The sequence below is a fragment of the Micromys minutus genome (genome assembly GCF_963924665.1).
Source record: "Micromys minutus genome assembly, chromosome: 9".
Taxonomy (NCBI): Eukaryota; Metazoa; Chordata; class Mammalia; order Rodentia; family Muridae; genus Micromys; species Micromys minutus.
In genome coordinates, this window is record NC_137978.1 from 62,194,728 (window position 1) to 62,216,187 (window position 21,460).

Here is a 21,460-nt window from a genome sequence, read left to right on the forward strand (position 1 = left end):
GCGTGTGTGTTTCATCCATGAATCCAATATTCTCTGGGCGGGGACTGGTAAGGCAGCCCATTCCCAGAGCATTAAGGAGGGGTAGCAAAAGCTACACACTACACAAATCTACTCCCTAGTTCAAATCTTGGCTCTGCCATTAACTATGTAAAATGCCATGTCACTTAGCTTTTCTGAACCTCAACTAAAAGTGTCACAAACAGATCATGTCCCATGTGGCTGCTGCAGGGTCCAAATGACTTCCTCGTAGCGTCTAGCTCTTTGATGAGCGTGTTTGGTACTCTGCTGTGTTGACATGCTTGGGGATAAGCACTCATGTAAACACACGAGTGAAACACAGGGGAAAGGACACGGGTGAGTGGACGGCGGACCGTGGGAGAGTGCCGATGGTATGGATGGACGGCAGACTGTGGGAGAGTGCCGATGGTATGGATGGACGGCAGACTGTGGGAGAGTGCCGATGGTTTGGATGGACGGCAGACTGTGGGAGAGTGCCGATGGTATGGATGGACGGCAGACCGTGGGAGAGTGCCGATGGTATGGATGGACGGCAGACTGTGGGAGAGTGCGGATGGTATGGATGGACGGCAGACTGTGGGAGAGTGCCGATGGTATGGATGGACGGCAGACTGTGGGAGAGTGCCGATGGTATGGATCCTGGAATACACCGTGTGGCAATCGATTAGAGTTGGAAACCTTGGCATGAACTCACATCCAACTTAAGACTCACACGGATAGTTATGCATAGAAACGTCTAGAGTTTTGCTTGTGCGAGTGAGGTATATAGCAAGAGGTATGTGGCATGGGAGTAGGGTGATGAAGACGTAGAAAATGTGAAGGGTTCTCCAGTTAGTGAGATTCAGTAGTAGGGCATTCTGCTCAGGGGAACCTGATATATTTCGGTCTGGAAGGAAACACAGGAAGTTGCAGGGCTATAAGAGAGCCTATAAGTCTTTGGGGCAGGGCAGATACAGGGTCTCCTTAGAAATTCCTGGCTGGCCTGGAACTTGCTTTGTAGACCAGGATGACATTGAACTCAGATCTGCCTGCCTCGGCCTCCTGGGTGTTGGGATTAAATGGGTGCTCTACCATACTCGGTGACCCTCTAAGTCTTGAGAAGCACACTGCGTCTGAACTTGGTTATTGTGGTAGTCCTGGAGGCTGAGTGTGTAGCTCAGTGGCAGAGCCCAGCAGATACAAGGCCCTCTGTTCAATCTCCAGCCCTGGAAAACAATCACAGTAAGCCTGGTGTTAGGACACTGAGTCCCTAACAGGTCTGGGAGGGACTGGAGAATGGAGAAACCCAGCTGGTAAACACAGGGCTCAAAGAAAGAGAAGGGAAATGAGAAAGCCAGAAAGGGGACAGGAAGCGATGTGGAGAAACACTGAGGCCACAGGAAGGGGCTGAGTGTGGTGGGTGGTCCATAGGCTAGCAGAGCAGAGACACACAGTCTAGAGAATCACACTGTCTCACAAAAGAGTTGGGGGAGCCCTGGAGGAACATAGGCCCCCAGAGCTTTCTTGAAACTGGGTTCAGACTTCATTTATGTGAGAGAACCTCGGTGTTTACAGAAATTGGGGGTTGCACAGGAATCGCGAAGAAAAACCCAGAGGAAGAGGCTCATTGGATTTGGTGGCCAGTGACCCCAAGGGGCACAGTTCGGTGGGGGCAGGGCAGAAGGTAGGTATATAGGCTAAGGATGACTCCAGAGACAGGAATGATCTGAACAGTTCTCTCTCCCTGCCCTTCAGTCTGAGTGCGTTCTCATCAGCATCACACCTGTGTGGTCAGAGTTAACGACAGATACCGATTCCCGAGGTTTAAAGTCGGGATGTTCCAAAGGCTAAGCCAGGCGGGGTCACACATCCCTGTAATCCTAGGATTTGGAAAGTGAAGGAAGGAGATTAGAGGTTCAAGGTCATCCTTGGCTTCATAGTGGATTCCAGACTAGCCTGGGACACTTAAGAACCCACCTCCAAAATCCAAAACCAATCTCCCCCCTAGAAATGACACTTTGCTGAATCCAGATGGAAATGTGTCAGGGCAGGTGAGTCTCAGGGGGGAGGTTTTAAGCTGTGAGAGCAGAGACAGAAAGGACAGGACTGTGCAAAGGTTCTTCTCACATGCTCACAGCAATCAGAACACTCAGACACACAAATACAGTACTCACACTCACAGAACTCACACACTTATAACACTCACAGAACTCACACACTTATAGCACTCACACATACTCACAGAACTCACACACTTATAACACTCACAGAACTCACACTTATAGCACTCACACACACATACAGCACTCACACACACAGAACTTACACACATACAGCACTCACACTCACATGCTCACAACAGTCACAGCACTTACACACACAAATACAGTACACACTCAGTACTCACACACTCACACACAGAATTAATACACTCACAGCAGCCACACACTCACACACACACACTCACAGCACTCTCACACACAGAATTCACACACAGCAGCCACACACATACATACACACACACACTCACAGCACTCACACACACAGAACTCACACACTCATGCTCACAGCGGTCACAGCACACACACAGACACATACAGTACCCACACACTCACACACACTCACACACACACACTCTCACACACACTCACACAGACATAGCACTCGTTCACATATGCATAGCACTTACCATCACCACCATTCTCCAGCTCCTACATGCCTCCTGCCCTCTTTCCATGATGTTCCCTGAACTTTGGGGGTGATGATAGTGGTGTCTCTTTTAAGATGGAGCATTCATGCTATTCTCAGTCATGTGATTATATAAATTATTTGACCAATTATGTTGGTTTTTTTAACGTATAGAGGAGAGCATTGGATCCCATTACAGATGGTTGTGAGCCACCATGTGGTTGCTGGGATTTGAACTCAGGACCTCTGGCAGAGCAGTCAGTGCTCTAACCACTGAGCCATCTCTCCAGCCCCGACTAATCGTTAAGGCTGCTCTTTTTTAACATAACTGTAGCCATTTTGTATTCAGTCTCCATTTTGCACAAAGGGTGAAATTAAGTTAAGGTTTTCGAAGTCATTATTTGTAGCTGACACTAAAACTTCTCCAAAAAGGTCACAATGCTATGGTTTTATGACTCGTGTTCTGTTATCCCAATACTCTGGAAAACCCCTAACCTCTACCTCACTCACTTACCGAGGACCAATCAGCTTAAAGGTCAGCTGATGACACTTTGTCTAGTCAGCCAAAATGTCTTCCCCCTTGCCTTCTGCACTTGGTTTTCCTATTATAAAAACAAAACAAAACAAAACAAAAAATCTGCCCTAAGAACAAACCAGCATCACAGTCTGGCTCCCAAATCCTCCTCATGACCCGAACGGATCAGTCTAAATTAGGCATTCAATAAACTTTCATCATATCTGAGTGTCTGAGTGGTCTGTGTGGTGATCCCTGAACCCCAATAATATAAAGCCCCAATAATATGAGTCTCTGCCTTGACCTCTCTGCTCACTGCAAGAAAAGGTTCAACCAAGATAGAAAGCAGCACTAATAAATTAGCATGATCTCTCTCTCTCTCTCTCTCTCTCTCTCTCTCTCTCTCTCTCTCTCTCTCTCTCTCCTCTCTCTCTCTCATTTAGAGGGCTGTTTGACAATATGACCTTTGAGCAAAACAATAGGTTTCCCCCTAGGCCTATGACGTCTGTGGTAGTTTGAATAAGAATGGCCTCACAGACCCAAATATTTGAATGATCAGTCACCAGGTCTGTTTGAAAAGATTAGAAGGAACAGGAAATGCGGCCTTGTCAGAGGAAGTGTGTCACTGGGAGTGGGCTTTGAAGTTTTAAGAACCAGAGCCAGGCCCAACGTTTCTCTCTGCCTACAGATCAGACTGTAGGTCTTAGCTACTGCTCCAGAGCACAGCCATGAGTCCTGCCAGGATGATAATGGACTAAAGCTCTGAAAATGTAAGTCAGCCCTAATTAAGTGTCTTTTATATGAGCTGCCTTGGTCATGGTATCTCTTTCCTGTAATAGAGCAATGACTAAGACAACCTTCCTAGCAGTGGGCTCTTGAGCAGGTTTGCAGAACCAACTCCCTCCTTCTGTTCCCTCCCTTCTTTCCTCCCTCCCTCTCTCCCTCCCCCTCCCCTCCCTCTCACTCTTCTTCCCTCTCCTCCTTCCTTCCCTCTCCTCCTTCCTTCCCTCTCCTCCTTCCTTCCCTCTCCTCCTTCCTTCCCTCTCCTCCTTCCTTCCCTCTCCTCCTTCCTTCCCTCTCCTCCTTCCTTCCCTCTCCTCCTTCCTTCCCTCTCCTCCTTCCTTCCCTCTCCTCCTTCCTTCCCTCTCCTCCTTCCTTCCCTCTCCTCCTTCCTTCCCTCTCCTCCTTCCTTCCCTCTCCTCCTTCCTTCCCTCTCCTCCTTCCTTCCCTCTCCTCCTTTCTTCCTTCCTTCTCCTTTCTTGCTTTCTTCCCTTTTCTTTCTTCCCCTCTTTTCCTTTTTTCCCTCTCCTCCTTACTTTTCTCTCCCCCTTCCTTCCTTCCTTTCCTAGCAAATAATCCTGACACAATTATCATTCTGTTATTCAATATTTTATTGACTTATTAAACACTTGTGTCATCTGTATCTTCTTCCGACAAAGGGAATTCGTCCTCTCCTCCATCGCATGGGTTCCTAGGATGGAGCTCAGGCCATCAGACACTGCAGCACACACTCTTATTCTGAGCCGTCTGCCGCCCCATCATCACCATTAATGCAGGACTGTACTTACGTCTGTCTGGGAGCCGTCCCTGTGCTTTTGCTTTTGTGTCTTGAGTCATCCCGTCATGTTGGGAACACAGAGCAGATAAAGGTCATTCACCTCATAGCCAGGAAGTGAAGGGGAAGGAAGACATGGGTATCCCACAATCCTCTTCAAGAGCACACCGCAACATCTCAAAGCTTCCTGAGAAGCCTGACTTCTGAAGGTTTCTACCAAACGGGCCCAAACACACAGGTTTTGGGGTGTCACGACAATTATAATTATCTACTAATTACCTCTAGTCATTTTTCCTAATACTTAAATGTATAATTAGAAATAATAAGTTCACGGGCTAAGGACAGGGTTAATTGGCTGAAATGTTTACCACAGCAGAATGAGGGCCTGAGTTTGACTTCTTATAACCCATGTGAAAGCTGGACATGGCAACACAGGTCTGAATACCACCGATCATGTGTAAAGTCAGGAGATGGAGACAGAATTCCCAGATGCTAGCTGCCCCCAACCTAGCACATGCAGCATTAAACAGCAATGGACCCTGTTTCAAACAAGATAACAATAGAAGCCGATAACAGATGCCTGAAGTTGTCCTGTGACCTCCTCATGCATGTCTACAGTCACACACTACACACACACACACACACACACACACACACACACACACACCATGGTGCTTTAAATGAGAAAGGCCCATGGATCTGGTATTTGAACACTTGATTCCCAGTTGGTGAAGCAGTTTGGGAAGACCCAGGTGGTGCGGCTGTTGTCATGTGAGCAGCTGTCACATGAGCGGCCTGGGACATTATATATCCTAACCCTTCTTCTAGTAGCTCCTTCTGCTCTGCGCTTGCTGTTAAATATCTGAGCCCTAGACTTCCTGCTCCAGCTGCCTGACCCTCGCTGCCTCCCGGCACTGATGGACTCAACCTCTCTGGAACCATCAGCCAAAATAAACTCTCATCTTTATGTTGCCTCTGGTGTAGCATAGCAACAGGAAAGTAACCTATGCACACAGAGAGGTAACAAAACACAGAAGGCCCATGAGATGGCTCAGCTGGTAATGATGGTTGCTACCAGTCCTGATGATCAGAGTTCAATCCCAGTAACTCACGTCGTAAAAGGAAGGAACTGACTCCTGCAAGCTGACCTCTGACCTCCAGATGAGCACTGTGACATGTGCATGCCCCACACACATACACAGCAACAATAATGCAATCATTATAATAAATTAATTATAAATATACATTTATCAAGGTTCCCTTTTTGTCCTGTCTTACAAGAATGGAATTTTGAGCCTTCTCATTAAGTAGCTAATTGCCACAGAGCCCCCTCCTCAACCCTTGGTTTGGTTTTTGGTTATTTTTTTAATGAGGTCTTACTGTGTTTCCTGAACTAATTCCAAACCCATGGTCCTCTTGTCCCCAAGCCCCGAGTGCTGAGATCATAGGTGTTAGGTCATTATTTGTCCCCATGACCAGCGAAGTTGCCCTAGAAAACAACTGAAGTGCTTTTCCCACATAGACAACTAACCAAGGCACAAAGGAGGCACATCTGGAGGAAAAGCCCAAGGGCTTGCCTTGTTTTTCAGAACCCACTTCAGGGGACCAACTAGTGCCCTCTCCCCTCCTTGTGGCAACAGGGAGGCTGCTGGTTAGGAATTGTAGGGTACAAAGAGGTACCCACCCTGCTCATGGATGCCACTGGCAAAGCACCAACATATATCTTATCAGCTGCCAAGGAGAATGAATGGTCTTGTGAAGAAAGACATCAAGGTCCAGAGGGCAAGAGGATCATATGGGAGGCCAGCTTCAGGCAACCAGCAGACCCAGCAGGGCAGCCGCAGAGCGGGGCCCGGTAGCATCAGACAGGCACAGCACACCTGTGCTCCTACCTGAATGAGGATGGAGGGCAAGGAGACAAGGACACCTCTGCCCTCACCACACATGGAGGCGGTAAGTGACAACTTTGGAAACTGCCACCGAGCTGGAGACTTTTGTATGCAGATGAGGGCCCTGGAATCAATCTATCCAGGAAGGCTTGGGGGAGCACCTATCCAGATGGTTGCAGAGGGACTGCCACCCCCCAAGTCCCATGGCTCAGACATAAGCATGCTCCTGTGAAGCCTGGGGAAACCAGATAGCACCACTTCACAACCCTATCTGTCCCTCCACCTTCAAGGTCAAAGGCAGGAAAAATGTGAACCTAGAAACAAGACGATGCCTGCTTGGGACCCCTTCCCAGATAGCCCCCTCCTCCTTCCAGGATTATAGCCTGTTCCCAGAGAGATCTCCCTCTCCACCTAAGGAGGAAGTGGAGGTTTGGCCACTCTTATCCCACCCCAATCCTTGAAGTCACAGGAGCCAACCCTACAGAGTCTCTGACCTTGGAACTCTCTGGTTCAGCACCTCCAGCCCACACTGGTCCTGACTACCCTAAGTGCAGCCTTTGGCTCAGCCTTCCAGTATGGATACAACATCGCCGTGATCAACACACCTCACAAGGTGGGCACAAGGTGGGTCTCAACGGGTAGAAGTCAGCTGCTATCCTGCTTCTGGAAGCTTCCATCTTCTAGGAATCCCCTAGATACATACGTCTGAGGACCAGGGGTAGCTAGAGCCATTTCCTGCAGCAATATCATCTTTTCTGGGGACATCAGTATGGAGGGCACCTTGCCTTGCTCTCCTGGGAGGGCCATTTGTGGATGACAGATATATCAAGAATGAGCTCTGTTAACATCTAGGGATCGTGTTTGGGGCAAGGAGAAACAGCTTAGAAGAAGGTTGGCTAGGGCGAGCTCCAGAGGAGACAGGTGTGCAGCAGCAGTCTGGACACACGTGTGTATTATCGACACATATATTCATTACTCATTATCGCTAATGGAGCATCTTCGATCTTATGAAGCTTTTCCTGGTGGTACATCTTGCAATACTGAAAAGCAAACCCAGTGCCTCATGCACGCCAAGAAAGCGTTCTACCACAGAACAGCATCCGCAGCCAAGATGATTTTTTAAAAAGATTTATTTATTTATTACATATAAGTACACTGTAGCTGTACTTCAGGCACACCAGAAGAGGGCTTCAGACCCCATTACAGATGGTTGTGAACCACCATGTGGTTGCTGGAATTTGAACAGGTCCTCTGGAAGAGCAACCAGTGCTCTTGACCACTGAGCCATCTCTCCAGCCCCCAGATGATTTTTTAAAAATATCACACCAGGCATGATTGTGAGCCATCTGATATGGATACTGGGGACTGAACTCTAGTCGCTGCATGAGCATTAAATGCCCTTAACTGCTGAGCCATCTCTCCGGCCCCCTCCCCACTGCACTTTGTAAAGGCAGAGTCTGGCCTCACATTTTATATATAGCTGAAGCTCACCTTGAATTTCTGATCTCCCCCACCACCTCTACCACTCCCCAAGTACTGAGGTTACAGGTGTGCACCTATGAATCGTATTTAGAGCTGGGGATGGAACCCAGGGCTTCATGCATAGAGGGCGGGCACTGAGTCGTCTGAACTGAATGTGCAGCCCTGAGTAATTTCTTCTAAGTATGACACAGGCAATGTGCTATGTCACTATTATAATTAACACGCAGCCAGTTTTATGTCGACTTGACACACATTAGAGTGGTTTTGGAGAGAGCCTAAATTGAGAAAATATTCCCACTAGACTAGCCTACAGGTAGGACCGTGGTGTATTTTTTCTTTTTTCTTTCTTTCTTTCTTTCTTTTTTTTTTTTTTTTTTTTTTTTTTTTTTTTTTTTTTGATTGATGGTTGAGATGAACCCATGTCACCTTGGGTGGTACCATCTAGGGCAGGCAGTCCTGAGTTGTACACAAAAGCAGGCAAAGCAGGCCATGAGGAGCAAGTCAGTGAGCAGCGTCCCTCCAAGGTCTCTGCTTCATTCCTGCCTCCAGGTCCCTGCTGAGTTCTTGCCGTGACTTTTCTCAGTGATGGAGTGTGACCAGAGACTTCAGGTATTTTATTACAGACATAGGTGCTTTCTATAACCGCTGAGAAAATAAGCCTATGAAGGTTGACCCACCGCCCAGCATTCCACAGCCCAATGTCACACGGCAAGTGTGAATCTTTCCTGCATTTCCTCTGGCAGAATAAGATCTTATTATAGATGGTTGTGAGCCACCATGTGGTTGCTGGGATTTGAACTCAGGAACCCTGGAAGAGCAGTCAGTGCTCTTGACCACTGAGCCATCTCTCCAGACCATGAAAGTGAATTGTTAAACAACTTTTCTTCAGGCTGCCTTTCCATCTCTTCTCCTTGGAATATTATTTTGCTCCTCAGGTACCAACAGAAACCAGTAGGTTCAATTGTGTCCTGTGGGTATTGGCAAGGAGGTGTCAGCTCCGAAAGATGACAAGGGGACAGCTGAGAACGTACATCGCCGTCTCTGTGAGTTATACAGTATCTTGAGCAGCGGATGGGGTCCTGTCTTTCAGGTCTTGAAGTCGTTTTACAATGACACGTACTTTGAGCGACACGGAACGTTCATGGATGAGAATACCCTGCTGCTCCTGTGGTCTTGCACGGTCTCCATGTTCCCTCTGGGAGGGCTGTTGGGGTCGCTGATGGTTGGCTTGATGGTCAACAAGTGGGGCAGGTAAAAGGAAGATGGCATTCCCAAACTCGAGATTCATCTCAGCCACAGGGTCTCTCTATGTCTGAAACCACCCCGAATATCAGATCTAAATGCGACCTTCCAAGTTGCCACAGACCCTTTGGAATCTCATTCCCTGACAGCTACTGTAGGAACAGCTTCTGCTGGTGCTTAGCTCAGTGTCTTGTAAGCACTGCGGCAGGTATTCAGAAATGCCATTCGAGGGGTTTGTTCTGGGGTCACGTGGCTTTGGGATCCAACAGCACCCTACGTATTGGCTCAGCAGTACTGAGGCTAGGAGATGGGCCGAGTCACTACACGTGCCTTGGTCTCGTATCTGCAGGGGAGGTGAAGCCCAGTTCTGTGCACTTTGCTTGAGTACTCAGAGCTCCACACTGCAGAGGCACGGTTAAAGATAAGGAGGTTTGTGCAGTTCAAGGTCCCCAGGAAGGTGAATGGGGAGTTAAAGTCACTGGGTGGGGCACAGCTGCATTCGGCATGAGCAGGCTTGCTCTGCCACCAAGTCGTCAGGCTAAGTTAGGCTGTGTAAGGATGGGCAGTAAAGAACCCCTCGGGACAAATAACTCCAAAAACAGCAGCCAGGCTCCTTGTCGTGCATTTAAAAAAATATTACCAGTTGGAAAATGTCTATTTATGAAAGCTGGACCCAGAAGCCTCTCCTTGCAAAACACTTGGCGAGCAACGCACTTGTCCCCTCTTGTGTATTGTGCACTTAAGTGTAGAAAGAATTTGATAGATTCTAATTTTGCTGCAGGTCAGGGTATATACAGATATCACCTGTAAACATTGACTGGACTGTGCTAAAGACCCACATCCTTCTTCTGTAGACCTTTTATTGATTGATTGATTGATTGATTGATTGGTGGATTTTGAGATATTGTCTCGCTGTGTGGATCAGGATGACCTGTCACTCACAGAGATCCATCTACCTCTGCCTCCCAAGTGCTAGGATTAAAGGTGTGCACCACCTCTCTCGGCCTCTCAAAGACAATTTTCCCTCGTCTTGTATTACAAATGAAGACCAGGGGTAAGGCACAGGCAGCCCGCCCAGTGGAGGCCCAACAGCCTGAGCCTCTGTGAGGCCAGCAGGCTTCTTAGGGACCGGAGAGAGTCAGATATAGGAATGTAGGACTGCTGTGTGCTATTTATCCTTCCGGGTCTTCAGGGCTCACTCTGAGGCTGTGGCAGCCCTAGGGAGAGAAAAGTGACCAGAAAACTCCAGAGTGCACATCTGTGGATCTTGGCACATCCTGGGGTGTTGACTAGCAGAGGATTTTTTTAATAAGGCCCCTCTCCCCTGCTTTACCCGTAACAGTCAGGGGCTGGGCATTCTGCAACTGACAGGGAGGGGGAGGCGAGCATTTAGCAACCCCCAGGTTGAGTGTAGAACGCAGCCATTCCTAGCCCTCTGGGAACAGGAGAACTGACTACAGAGCAAATCTAAAGTCAGCCTAGGATACAGAGACCCTCTTTCAAAAAACCAAAACAAGCTCAGTGATGCTTCTCAGCCCTGCCCTCCACAGACCATTGGGTTTCAGCCTTGTGGGTCACAGGGGTTGTAGCCCCATTCTGCACCCCATCTGGTCAGCATCCCTGACAAACATCAGGTCTGGTCTATCACCCAGGGCTTGACTCCCCACCAGTCACAGGAAGCTCCCACTTGTGAAACGGCTGCAGTGTTTGAAACACACCTCCCCTCCCCCACGCCTGCCAGCCCCACAGCTTCCTTGCTAGAACATTAACACACTTCCAATTTCCCCACAGCTTTTCCCGTTCTTGCTCACTGTGGGCCTTCTTTTGAATAACATGGAGAGAGTGTTGCATATTATAAGAGCCCTAGTCCAACACGAGGAGACCCAGTCACCCTTCCTCACACTGGGGGCAGGGATTGCGACACATACATAAATGGGGATACTCCAGGGCACGTCTATCTTCCAGTTCTTCTCAGGAATGGTCTAGCTCCTCTGTAGGGAACAGCCTGGAATACCGGGTTTGGGGTGGCAACGCATCTATTGGGCGCCCCTGCCCTCCGGGACCTGCTGTCTTGCAGAAAGGGAACACTGTTGATCAACAATGTCTTCGCTATAACCTCTGCCATCCTGATGGGAGTCAGCAAAGTGGCCCGGGCTTTTGAGCTGATCATCTTGTCTCGAGTGATGGTGGGAGTCTGCGCAGGTACCTAGGGCGGCCACTGAAGACCCAGGGTGTTCTGGTGTGCACTGGCAAAGGACAGCTCTGAGACACTGGGTGCCCAGCACCAGGAGCCGACACCGGACACGGGGTGTCCGGCTATCTGCCTTTGTCCTCCCTAGATTTCCTCCAGTTTCCAGTCCTAGGCCCTCGAAGACCCCATACTAGCTCCCCCCCCTTACGTAATGAAGTCTTCCACCGTGCTGTAGTCCCCGCACTCAGAAGGCAAAGGCAAATGAATTGCTGTAGATTCAAGTCTAAGTCCATATAGTGAGCTCAGGCCAGCCAGGACTATAAATAAATAAATAGGAGGACATGCCTGCTCCTAGGTGCAGGAGGTTTATTGTAGATATGAGGGACAGCATAGGCGTGGTATCTGGAAGGGTCCAGAGTGACCATGACCCTGAGCTGGTCCACGTAATGACAGGGAAGAGGAGAGAGTCCTGAGACCAGGAGGGAGAAAGTAGAAAAACCCGTATAACCAAAAATGTCTGGTTTTCTTGTTTCCTCTGAACTAGGCATCGCCTACAGTGCTCTGCCCATGTACCTGGGAGAACTGGCCCCCCAGAACCTCAGAGGCACATTAGGGACAATGACGGAGGTATTCGTCATCATCGGAGTCCTCTTGGCTCAGATCTTCAGCCTGCAGGTCATCCTGGGCAATGCCACCGGTAATCAGCAACGTGTGGGCTTGAGGCGTGGAGAGCTAATAAACTGTGGGCATGCATGGTGCAGCCCCTGGCTCTGCTGAACCAAAAGTTACCCGTAATCCAAACAGGAAGGTGTTTTGGTGACCTTTAGGTCAGCTTATATAGAGAACCGTGCCAAGGGAGGGTTACTAACTCCTGGAAATGGGAGAATACCTGGAAATAAGCTAAGCTAGGCTAGCCAGCCAATGAGCTCCCTGGATCTGCTTCCCCAACCCGCCCACCCTGGGCGGGGTCCCGGGTTTGCACAAACACAGCTTTTTAGGTAGAAACTTGCTAGTCAGCTGAGGTCTTCATGCAAGTCTCGTTACCCACCAGGTCCCTTCCTATATTTTTAATACGGATGTTCTTTGTGGGCAGCAACATCTTGGCAAGGACTAGGTGGCCACCACCCTGGCTTATCATCTATTGGGCACGGGGGCGGGGGGAGCCGGAGGGGAAGCACCTGTGCATCTGTAGGTTCCCTGCAGCAGATTCGAGTCTCGAGCCGCCTTTTGTGTTCCGTCCAGGCTGGCCAATCCTCCTGGCTCTCACAGGGGTCCCCGCACTGATTCAGCTCCTCTCTCTGCCCTTCTTCCCTGAGAGTCCCCGCTACACCCTGATTGAGAAAGGAGACGAGGAGACCACAAGACGAGGTACTGGGACTCAGGCTGCTCACCCAGGCTGCCAGTGCGCAATGGGGCGTGGAAAGGGCAGGTACGGTCCTGATCAGGGTCACAGCGGACAGAGATTGAGAGCTGGTGCAGGGGGATCAGAGGCGACTGGGGCGAGGCTCTGGGCCTGGCTGAGGTGCAGTAGGGCAGAGGGCGAGTGTGGTGTACCGCCTGTCTGCTCTGCAGCTCTAAGGAGGCTGCGAGGTCACAACTACAATGTGGAGGCTGAAATGGAAGAAATGCGCACAGAGGAGCGCACCGAGCAAGCCGAGGGTCGCCTGTCCGTGCTCAACCTCTTCACCTTCCGGCCCCTGCGCTGGCAGCTGATCTCTATCGTTGTATTGATGGCGGGCCAACAGCTGTCCGGGATCAACGCGGTGCGCGGTGCCACCTCGCCCCAGATTTTTGGGCCCCTTGGGTCTTTTTGGATGAATTCGTAGAAGGCTCAGGAGTAGCATCCTGCATTTTGACTCCTGTAAGGCTCAGTCTGACCTCCAGGAGGGACGAGCCGCCAATCTGGTGCTGGGAGGAGATTTCTGGGAGGGTGGTGCATTTTATCACTCTGGTTGTTCCCTTTGCAACAAATGGGACCTTGGTCGGCAGGATGGTTCAGTATGAAGGCAAGCTTAGGCCAAGCCTGACAACCTCAGTTTGATCCCTGGGACCCGTGCCAGGAATGAGAGATCTACCTCTTCAGACTTCCACTCAAGTGCCACAGAATGTCACAGAATAAATCCATGCAATAAAAATAAGAAAGATGAGTAAATAAATAAATGTAGGAGGCTCATTAGTGATAAAGGGAGAGACAGAGACAGAGAGACAGACAGAGAGACAGAGAGAGACAGAGGGACAGAGAGAGACAGAGAGTCAGAGAGAGAGGGAGAAGGGAGGGAGGAAGAGAGGGGGAGAGAGAAAGGAAGAAAAAGATGGATGGATGGAAAAATGGATAGATGGATGGAAGGACGGGTGGACATAGCTCATCAGTTATGACCACTGTTACTCCTGCCTGGGATCCAGGTTCCTTTCCCAACATTCAAATGATCTCACAACCATCTACAACATTTCTGGACTCCATTGGTACCATTTCTCTCTACCCTTTGCTCTTCTCTTGCTATATGCTGGGGGGGGGGGTGCTTCTTAATCTCCAAAAGAAAAATCTAGCACCTGTAGGTTTTTTTGCCCTCCCATATGAGACCGTCAGAGAAGTTCCTGACCACTGGTCCCAATCACAGGCTCCAGAGAAGGGCCATTGCTTGATTCATTCTGGGTCAGGAGGCCCTAGTAGACTCATTTGCCATGAAAAATGTCATGTTCTCTGGTAGCTGTTTTGATCTATCTGTGGAAGGGCAAACAGAAAATCTCAAATCAGGGGCTGGAGAGATGGCTCAGCAGTTAAGAGCACTTGACTTCTCTCTTCCAGAGGTCCTGAGTTCAAATCCCAGCAACCACATGGTGACTCACAACCATCTGTAATGAAATCTAATGCTTTCTTCTGGTGTGTCTGAAGACAGCAACACTGTTCTTATATATAATAAATAAATCTTTAAGAAAAAGAAAATCTCAAATGCCCATTCTGGAACCATTAGAGAGAGGACAGGTGACCCTGTTGATGTCTAGGTGAAGAAACAGGAAGAGGTGACATATGTCTTCAAGTGCAAAGTGATCTTGGGAGCCACCCAATGGGGACCAGTTTATGCAGCTTTCTGTGACTATCCTGGGACTGGGCCAGAGCTGGCCACAATCAAGAGCCTGTGTGTGCAGAATAGTAAAGTTATGCAGGGAAAGCTACCTAGTGGCACTGTCACCTGGCTCCCATTTTATAAGCACAGAAGCCAAAACTCAAAGATACCAGGGCAGAGTCAGATCTACCACGTGTCTAACTTTACCACTCCCTACTAACTCCATCCTATCCAGGGTCCCCAACCCAGGCTCCCAAGACTGTCCATTGCTCACAGTGAGAAAGGGAATCCAGTGACATGTGTCAGGGCCTCTGCTCACAACCCTGTTTGTGCTGTAGGTCAACTACTACGCAGATATCATCTACACTTCCGCTGGTGTGGACCCCACTCAGTCCCAGTATGTGACCCTGGGCTCTGGTGTCATCAACTTGGTGATGACTCTCATCTCGGTGAGTTATTAGGGGTGGGGGGTCGTGTGGGTTATGTCAGAGTCCCTGAACAGCCCACTGACTGGAAGACAGAAGCCCCTCAGGCCAGAGAGTGTGTGTGACCCTAGTCTAGGAGGCACCGTAGTAACCTTGGTCAAGGTCTGGGACACAGTTCATTGGGTAGAGTGCTTGCCTAGCATGCACAAGTTCCTGGGTTCGGTCCCCAGTAGTGGTATCGAACTATACATGATGGGTCACACTTACAATCTCAGCACTTCGGAGGCAAAGGCAGGAGGATCAGAAGTTCAAAGTCATCGTTGATGATATAGTGACTTCCTGATCTGCCCGGACAATGTGAGACTCAGAAACAAGCAAGCACTGCAAACCCAGCTGTGATGTAATCCATTCATTGTCTATTTGACCACATCTGGAATTAACTAAAACCCAAGCAGCTGGGCACACGTGGAGGGGATTTTGGGTGGGGGATGTAGAGGTAAATATTAAAAAGAATAAGAGGAACACCGTGCCACGCTAGCACCGGCTACTCCATGGCGAGCCCCATCAACGGCTGTTCCTATGAGGGTTATGGCCACTCCAACCCCATGCAACGACTGCCCGTCTCTCGGTTAGCTTTCACAAATCTCTGTAACCGGCAAAATTAAAACTCTAGAGGCTTGTAATTTATCAATCAAACTTATATCAGTAAATTTCTCACCCTACAAAACGTCCACATAATAAACTCAGAGCGGATGGATATTAACATAAACCGACCATCTAGATAAGACAAATTGTCCTGTACTGGTCCATTCCTTATAAGATATTCATAGCTACCTGTGGCTATGTAAAGCCACATGGAGCTGGGTCATTCTTCTCCTCCTCCATCTTCTCTCCTATCTCTCCCTCCTCTCAGAAACTCTACGCCTGCCTTTCTTTTTCACTGCCCAATCACAGGCCTTGCCTTATCTTATGCCTGCCCTCACTAGAGCACAGTGGCCCTCTCAGACTCTGTCTCTAGGGACAGACAGAACTACTTTTCTGTCTGGGATTTCTCCCAGCAGGGGGTGGGGAGGAAGGGCTGGTGATGTTAGTCTGTGTTTAGGATGATGGATAGGTCTTACCCAGAAGGCTAGAGGGGAGGGACAAAGGGTCCACCAGCTTACACGTTGATGGTAGGGTCCTTTCTCTTTTTCTCTCCTTGAGGATAGGAAATGCACTCTCAGACAATAGGGTTTGTTGGCCTCCTCTGGGCACTCGTTACCTGCAAGAAGAGCAGTCCTTCCGAGTGAGATGAGAAAGGCCCAAAGGTGCTGAAGCATTGCATGCAGAGACTAGAAAACACAGTTCTCAGGGCAGAGAGAGGGATTAGCAGTTAAGAGTGCTCAGTGCTCTTGCGCAGGACCTGAGTTTGGTTGTCAGCACCCACACTGGGAAGTTCACAACCCACTGTAGCTCTAGATCCAGGATACCCAGCTCCCCCTACTGTCCTCCCACGGTACTGCATGCACATAGTGTACATTAAGTCAAGCGGGTGCGCACATATACATAAAAGAATTTAATGTGGTTACTACAGGGAAAGGGGGCTGCAGGGAGTACATATCCAAGGGTCTGTAAATGACAAGGACAGCAAAATCCAAAGGTGTAACTTACACCAAATAGGCCACCTGACGTAGTGCGGTGAGGGAGGGGCACCTAAGGAGAGCCAAGCAAGAGAGGGTGGAGCTCCGAGGTCAATCCTTAGTACGAGAGACTCATCACCATCCACCCCTCTGCAGGCCTTCATCATAGAGCGTCTGGGGCGGCGGATCCTCCTGCTGTCTGGCTATGGCATCTGCAGCTCTGCCTGCCTGGTGCTGACGGTGGCACTCCTCCTTCAGGTCTGTGCTCAGACCCTGCCCTGTGGGTGGGAGGCCGGCATGAGGGTCTGAGCTCCAGACTGCATGGGTGGGTCTCAGTCTTCTCTAGTGGCCAATCATGGACAACTGCTCCAGAAAACCCATTCCCAGGGTGAAGCTCGTGAGTAATTCTGCTCCCCTGTGCCCACACATGAAGGCATGAATCTCAGTGTACCCCTGAGCAAGCTGTGATCGACTTGATGCAGATGCTGGGAATTGAACTCGGGTCCTCTATAAGAAGAGCATATGCTTTCAAGTGCCCACCTTCGCTCTGGCCCCCTGGACTCTGATTTATAAACTCAGACTTGAGGCAATCCTCTGTAACAGGGACAGCTGGGCCCAGATCCCCTCTTGGAATCATGCCAGATGTTGAGAGAGCTAAGTCCCAGTGTTCATCAGCCCGATCCAAATCCAGGTCTGACTGAACCTAGGCAGGAAACAGTTACAACAGGTGCTGTAAAATCCGTGGGGACCATGTATCCCCAGCTGACCAGGAACTCATTACGTAATCCGGGAGGAGATACAAGAAGGAAAAGAAAGAGAAGAGATCTTGTCCTTCTGTCAGAAGCCCTGGTGACCCTTCAGAGTTCCCTCAGGGTTCCCCACCCTGCCATCAGTGTCTCCTTTGCCATTCAGTATAATTAAGTCTGTTAACCTGGGTCCTTTATCTGCCATTGTGTTGGCTGTTAGGAGCAAAACCTCATGGGTTAGGAGGTAGTCAGCGGTTCCCTTGCTCCTAGGGCATTGTATTAGGGTTTTACTACTGTGAAAAGACACCATGACCCAAACAACTCTTCTAAAGGAAAACATTTAATTGGGGCTGGCCTACAGTTTCAGAGGTTCAGTCCATCATCATCACGGCAGGAAGCATGGCGGCATGCAGGTAGACATGGTGCTGAAGAAGGAGCTGAAGGTTCTACATCTTGATCTAAAGGCACCCAGTAGGAGACTGTCTTCTGCAGGGTCTCTCCTGCACTGGGCAGAGCTGGAGCCCAGGAAGACTCAAAGCCCGCCTACACACTGACACACTTCCTCCAACAAGGCCACACTCCCTAATGTGCCACTTCCCGCGGATCAAGCATAGTCAAACCACCCACTAGAAGGACTCTCAGCAGACAATTGTCAAATAAGTTGAAAGCCCCACCAAGTCACCTCAGTGTGTGACAATTGTTGTCCTGTCCATGAGAGACTGAGGTCTGTGTTCAGGAATCTGTGGGCTGGGGTCCACATTTGTGGGATAAAAACAATATTATCCACACCCAGAGAAGGTGACATAAAATTAAAATGCAGTCATATCTGGGAATTCGGAGCAGCCTGAACCAAACCTGAGTGATAAGCAGGTCTCTGTTTAACTCCGCAACTCTCAGGTATGGTTGCGGCAGCTTTTGTGAGAGAGCCTCTGCCTCATCCTTACATCCTTATTCCCACCTGCCTCTTCTCCTGGCTCAGAGCCCTCGTGGCCTCTGTGGGACTCAGAATGCTTGCAGCAGGATAGTGAAATTACGGAGTGGCTTCAGCTCTCCATGAGGCTCTTGTCTTGAGGCCCCCCGGGAGGTCCCAGGCCACGCCCTCTGACGCACAGGGCTGCTTCTTCCACAGAGCAAGGTCCCTGAGCTGTCTTACCTTGGCATCATCTGTGTCTTCGCCTACATCGTGGGACATTCCATAGGGCCCAGTAAGTTTTTGCTGCGCTCCTCCACCTCTCCCAGGCTCTAGAGCTCGGCACGAGTAAGGTGCTCAATAAATTGTTGAGTGCGTGGCTGCCCATTCATCTCCCCCACACAACTACCTCAAACAGCTCGCCTTCTGGCTTCCAGCATTCTTTTTTTCATCTGAGAGTTTTGGAGTCACAATCTCACCATATAAAAATCTTACTTGCTAGGCTACCTTCAAGCTCACAATCCTCCTGCCTCAGTCCCCAAGTGCAAGGATTACAATTATGTATTACCCTGCCCAGCTCTGGACCCACTCGATCTTTTTAAATGTATTATCAGTCTCATTCATGCATACATAATGAGTTCCGGGCTAGCCTGGGCTATCCACTCTGGGCTAGCCTGGGCTACCCACTCCTCTGCTAGTAGGTGAATTGAAAACCAGCTTGAGATAAGCCCTTGTCTAAAACATAAAGTTATTTTTTTTACATTTTATTTATTCATTTACATGCCTGGATGCTTGCATACTTTACAGTGCATATGTGGAGGTCAGAGACAACTTGTGGGAGATAGTTCTCTTCTCCCATTGTGTGGGTCTTGGGGAGACTCAGTTCCTCAGGCTTGGCAGCAAACACCTTTACCCACTGAGCCATCTTACTGGCCCCTAAAAGATACTTTCCCCCCCCCCCCATGGAGGTAGCAATCAGGAAGAAACATAGCTATAGATGTTTGAGACAAGACCCTCTCTGGAAACAACCATGAGGCAGCAGAGAAAGATTTGGAATCAGGGAAAAGAAGGAGTGTCATTTTCATCTCTGTACACACTATAGGGGGCAGCAATGTCCAAGCCAGGTGTTCACAGGGCACGGCGACTCCTGACAAGCAAGAATTTCAGAACTAGGTGGACAGAGAGCAAGGCCGGAGAGGGTTACAGTGCGAGGATCCCGAGAAGCATCTGCTGGGTTTCTACAAACCTTCCGTAGCATCCAGTTGGGAGACAGCACTGGCAGCCACCCCTGGCTTTCCTAACCTCTGTCATAGTTTGGGGGTAAAAACGGTTTTTGTTTTGTGTCTTAGTCCCCAGTCCCGGCAGGGGTGGCCCACACAGGGAGATGAGGTGCTCTAACGGTGTGAGGTTTTCAAAGTGAGGTCATGTCAGGGCCTAGCAGCCTTCAGGACCCTTTGAATCTTCCTTCCCCCCAGGTCCTGTCCCCTCAGTGGTGAGGACAGAGATTGTCTTGCAATCCTCTCGGACAGCCGCATTCACAGTGGACGGGGCTGTACACTGGCTCACCAACTTCATTGTGGGCTTGACGTTTCCGTCCATTCAGGTGAGTGGACCTTCACGCCATCCTTGGCTGTTGGCCGGCAATCACTCTGACACAGGGACTCTTAGGGAGGCAGAAAGCAGGGAGTTTGACTGCGTTTACACCACGCTGAGGCAGGGGCAGGTGCTAGGCTGTAGGTAGGGTAGCACTTAAGCGTAAGCGCAGCTCAGTGCTCGGACAGTCTAAGATGTGGGAAAAGCCAGAGCTGGTTAGGGGTTCCCTGGGCCTGCGTGGAGGTCGGGGTCATGGGGTTCTCAGACTCTTGGACATCCAGGCACCACTAGGAGTCAAAGATGAGGGGAGAACGGGGCTGCAGGCTGGGGACTGCATCTAGCCCAGGGGCGGGGTAGGGGGAGGGGAAAGGGGGAGTGGCTTGTCCTGGCCCGGATGATTGTCCTTAGTCTTACACCAAGTCTCAACATGCTCTGCTTTACCAAACTCCTGGCATGGTTTTACATACCACAGAAGGGACAGCACACAAGAGAAGCAACCCTGCTGCCACCCTCTCCGGAGTCCGCCAGACTCCAGGCTTTCAGTTCAGGAAGGACCCGAGAGCCAAGCGCTAAAGATTCCTTTGGAGGTTAGGGAGGAGCACAGTTTTCCTGATGTCCCCCCCCCCGGGGGGTAGAATAAATTTGGCCATGAAGAAAGTCCCTGGAGCCGGAGAGCTGGCTCGGTGGTTAAGAGCACTGACTGCTCTTCCAGAGGTCCTGAGTTCAAATCCCAGCAACCACATGGTGGCTCACAACCATCTGTAATGGGATCTGATGCCCTCTTCTGTAATTCAGGTGTACATGCAGATAGAGCATTTCTGGTGTGTCTGAAAAGAGTAACAGTGTGCTCACATATATAAAATAAATAAATAGTTTTTAAAAGTCCCTGCGACTCACAAAGGCACCAAGTGCATTGTCCGAAGGGTCCCCCTCTGCCTGTCCCCTCTCTAGGTGGCCATCGGAGCCTACAGCTTTCTCGTCTTTGCTGGCGTCTGTCTCCTCACGGCTGCTTACATCTACGTGGTAATCCCTGAGACCAAGGGCAGGACGTTCGTAGAAATAAACCGTATTTTTGCCAAGAGAAATGGAGTGGAGCTTCTAGAAGAGAAAGAAGTAACCTCGGCCAAGCCTCACACACCTTCTCTGCCTACCAAGGAAACACCCTTTTGATGGCTCTAAGGACCCATACATAGTTCCTTCTCTGAGAAGGGCTCTGGGGACCAGGCCTTCAGGGAGGGTAACAGCTCTGATACTTTGGTGCTCCCATAGCAACTGGAAGACTTGGGAAAACACAGCCTGGATTTACTTGGCAGGGTGGTTGGCTTCAAGGCTGACCATGAGAGGGCTGACTGGGGTAATGAGGACTTATATGAGCTTTGATTGACAGGAGCTGCTTCTCTGACTCTATATTCATTCCCAAACTTACCTGAGGTATAGATTCTTTTTTTTTTTTTTTTCAAGGCTGAAGCTTTACAAGTTCAGGGTCTTTGCTTCATGTTACTATAACAAAATAATTAGGGCAATTAACTGATTAAAAACAAAAA

General features: G+C 49.6%; 1 protein-coding gene across 2 annotated transcripts; it reads left to right on the forward strand.

Annotated features, from left to right (window-relative positions):
- Window positions 1-6,656: 6,656 nt before the first annotated feature.
- Window positions 6,657-21,086, forward strand: SLC2A7 (solute carrier family 2 member 7; the record flags this gene model as incomplete). Of its 2 annotated transcripts, none has more annotated exons than XM_080921409.1 (12): window positions 6,657-6,707; window positions 7,158-7,267; window positions 9,191-9,376; window positions 11,445-11,569; window positions 12,103-12,255; window positions 12,801-12,926; window positions 13,131-13,321; window positions 14,962-15,072; window positions 16,824-16,925; window positions 18,543-18,618; window positions 19,799-19,926; window positions 20,868-21,086. In XM_080921409.1, 12 exons carry the CDS (start codon window positions 6,657-6,659, stop codon window positions 21,084-21,086), a joined length of 1,578 nt encoding a protein of 525 aa, XP_080777535.1. The 2 variants fall into 2 exon arrangements, with proteins under 2 accessions (XP_080777535.1, XP_080777536.1); XM_080921410.1 differs by having other exon boundaries at window positions 7,158-7,256; window positions 9,216-9,376.
- Window positions 21,087-21,460: the final 374 nt, after the last annotated feature.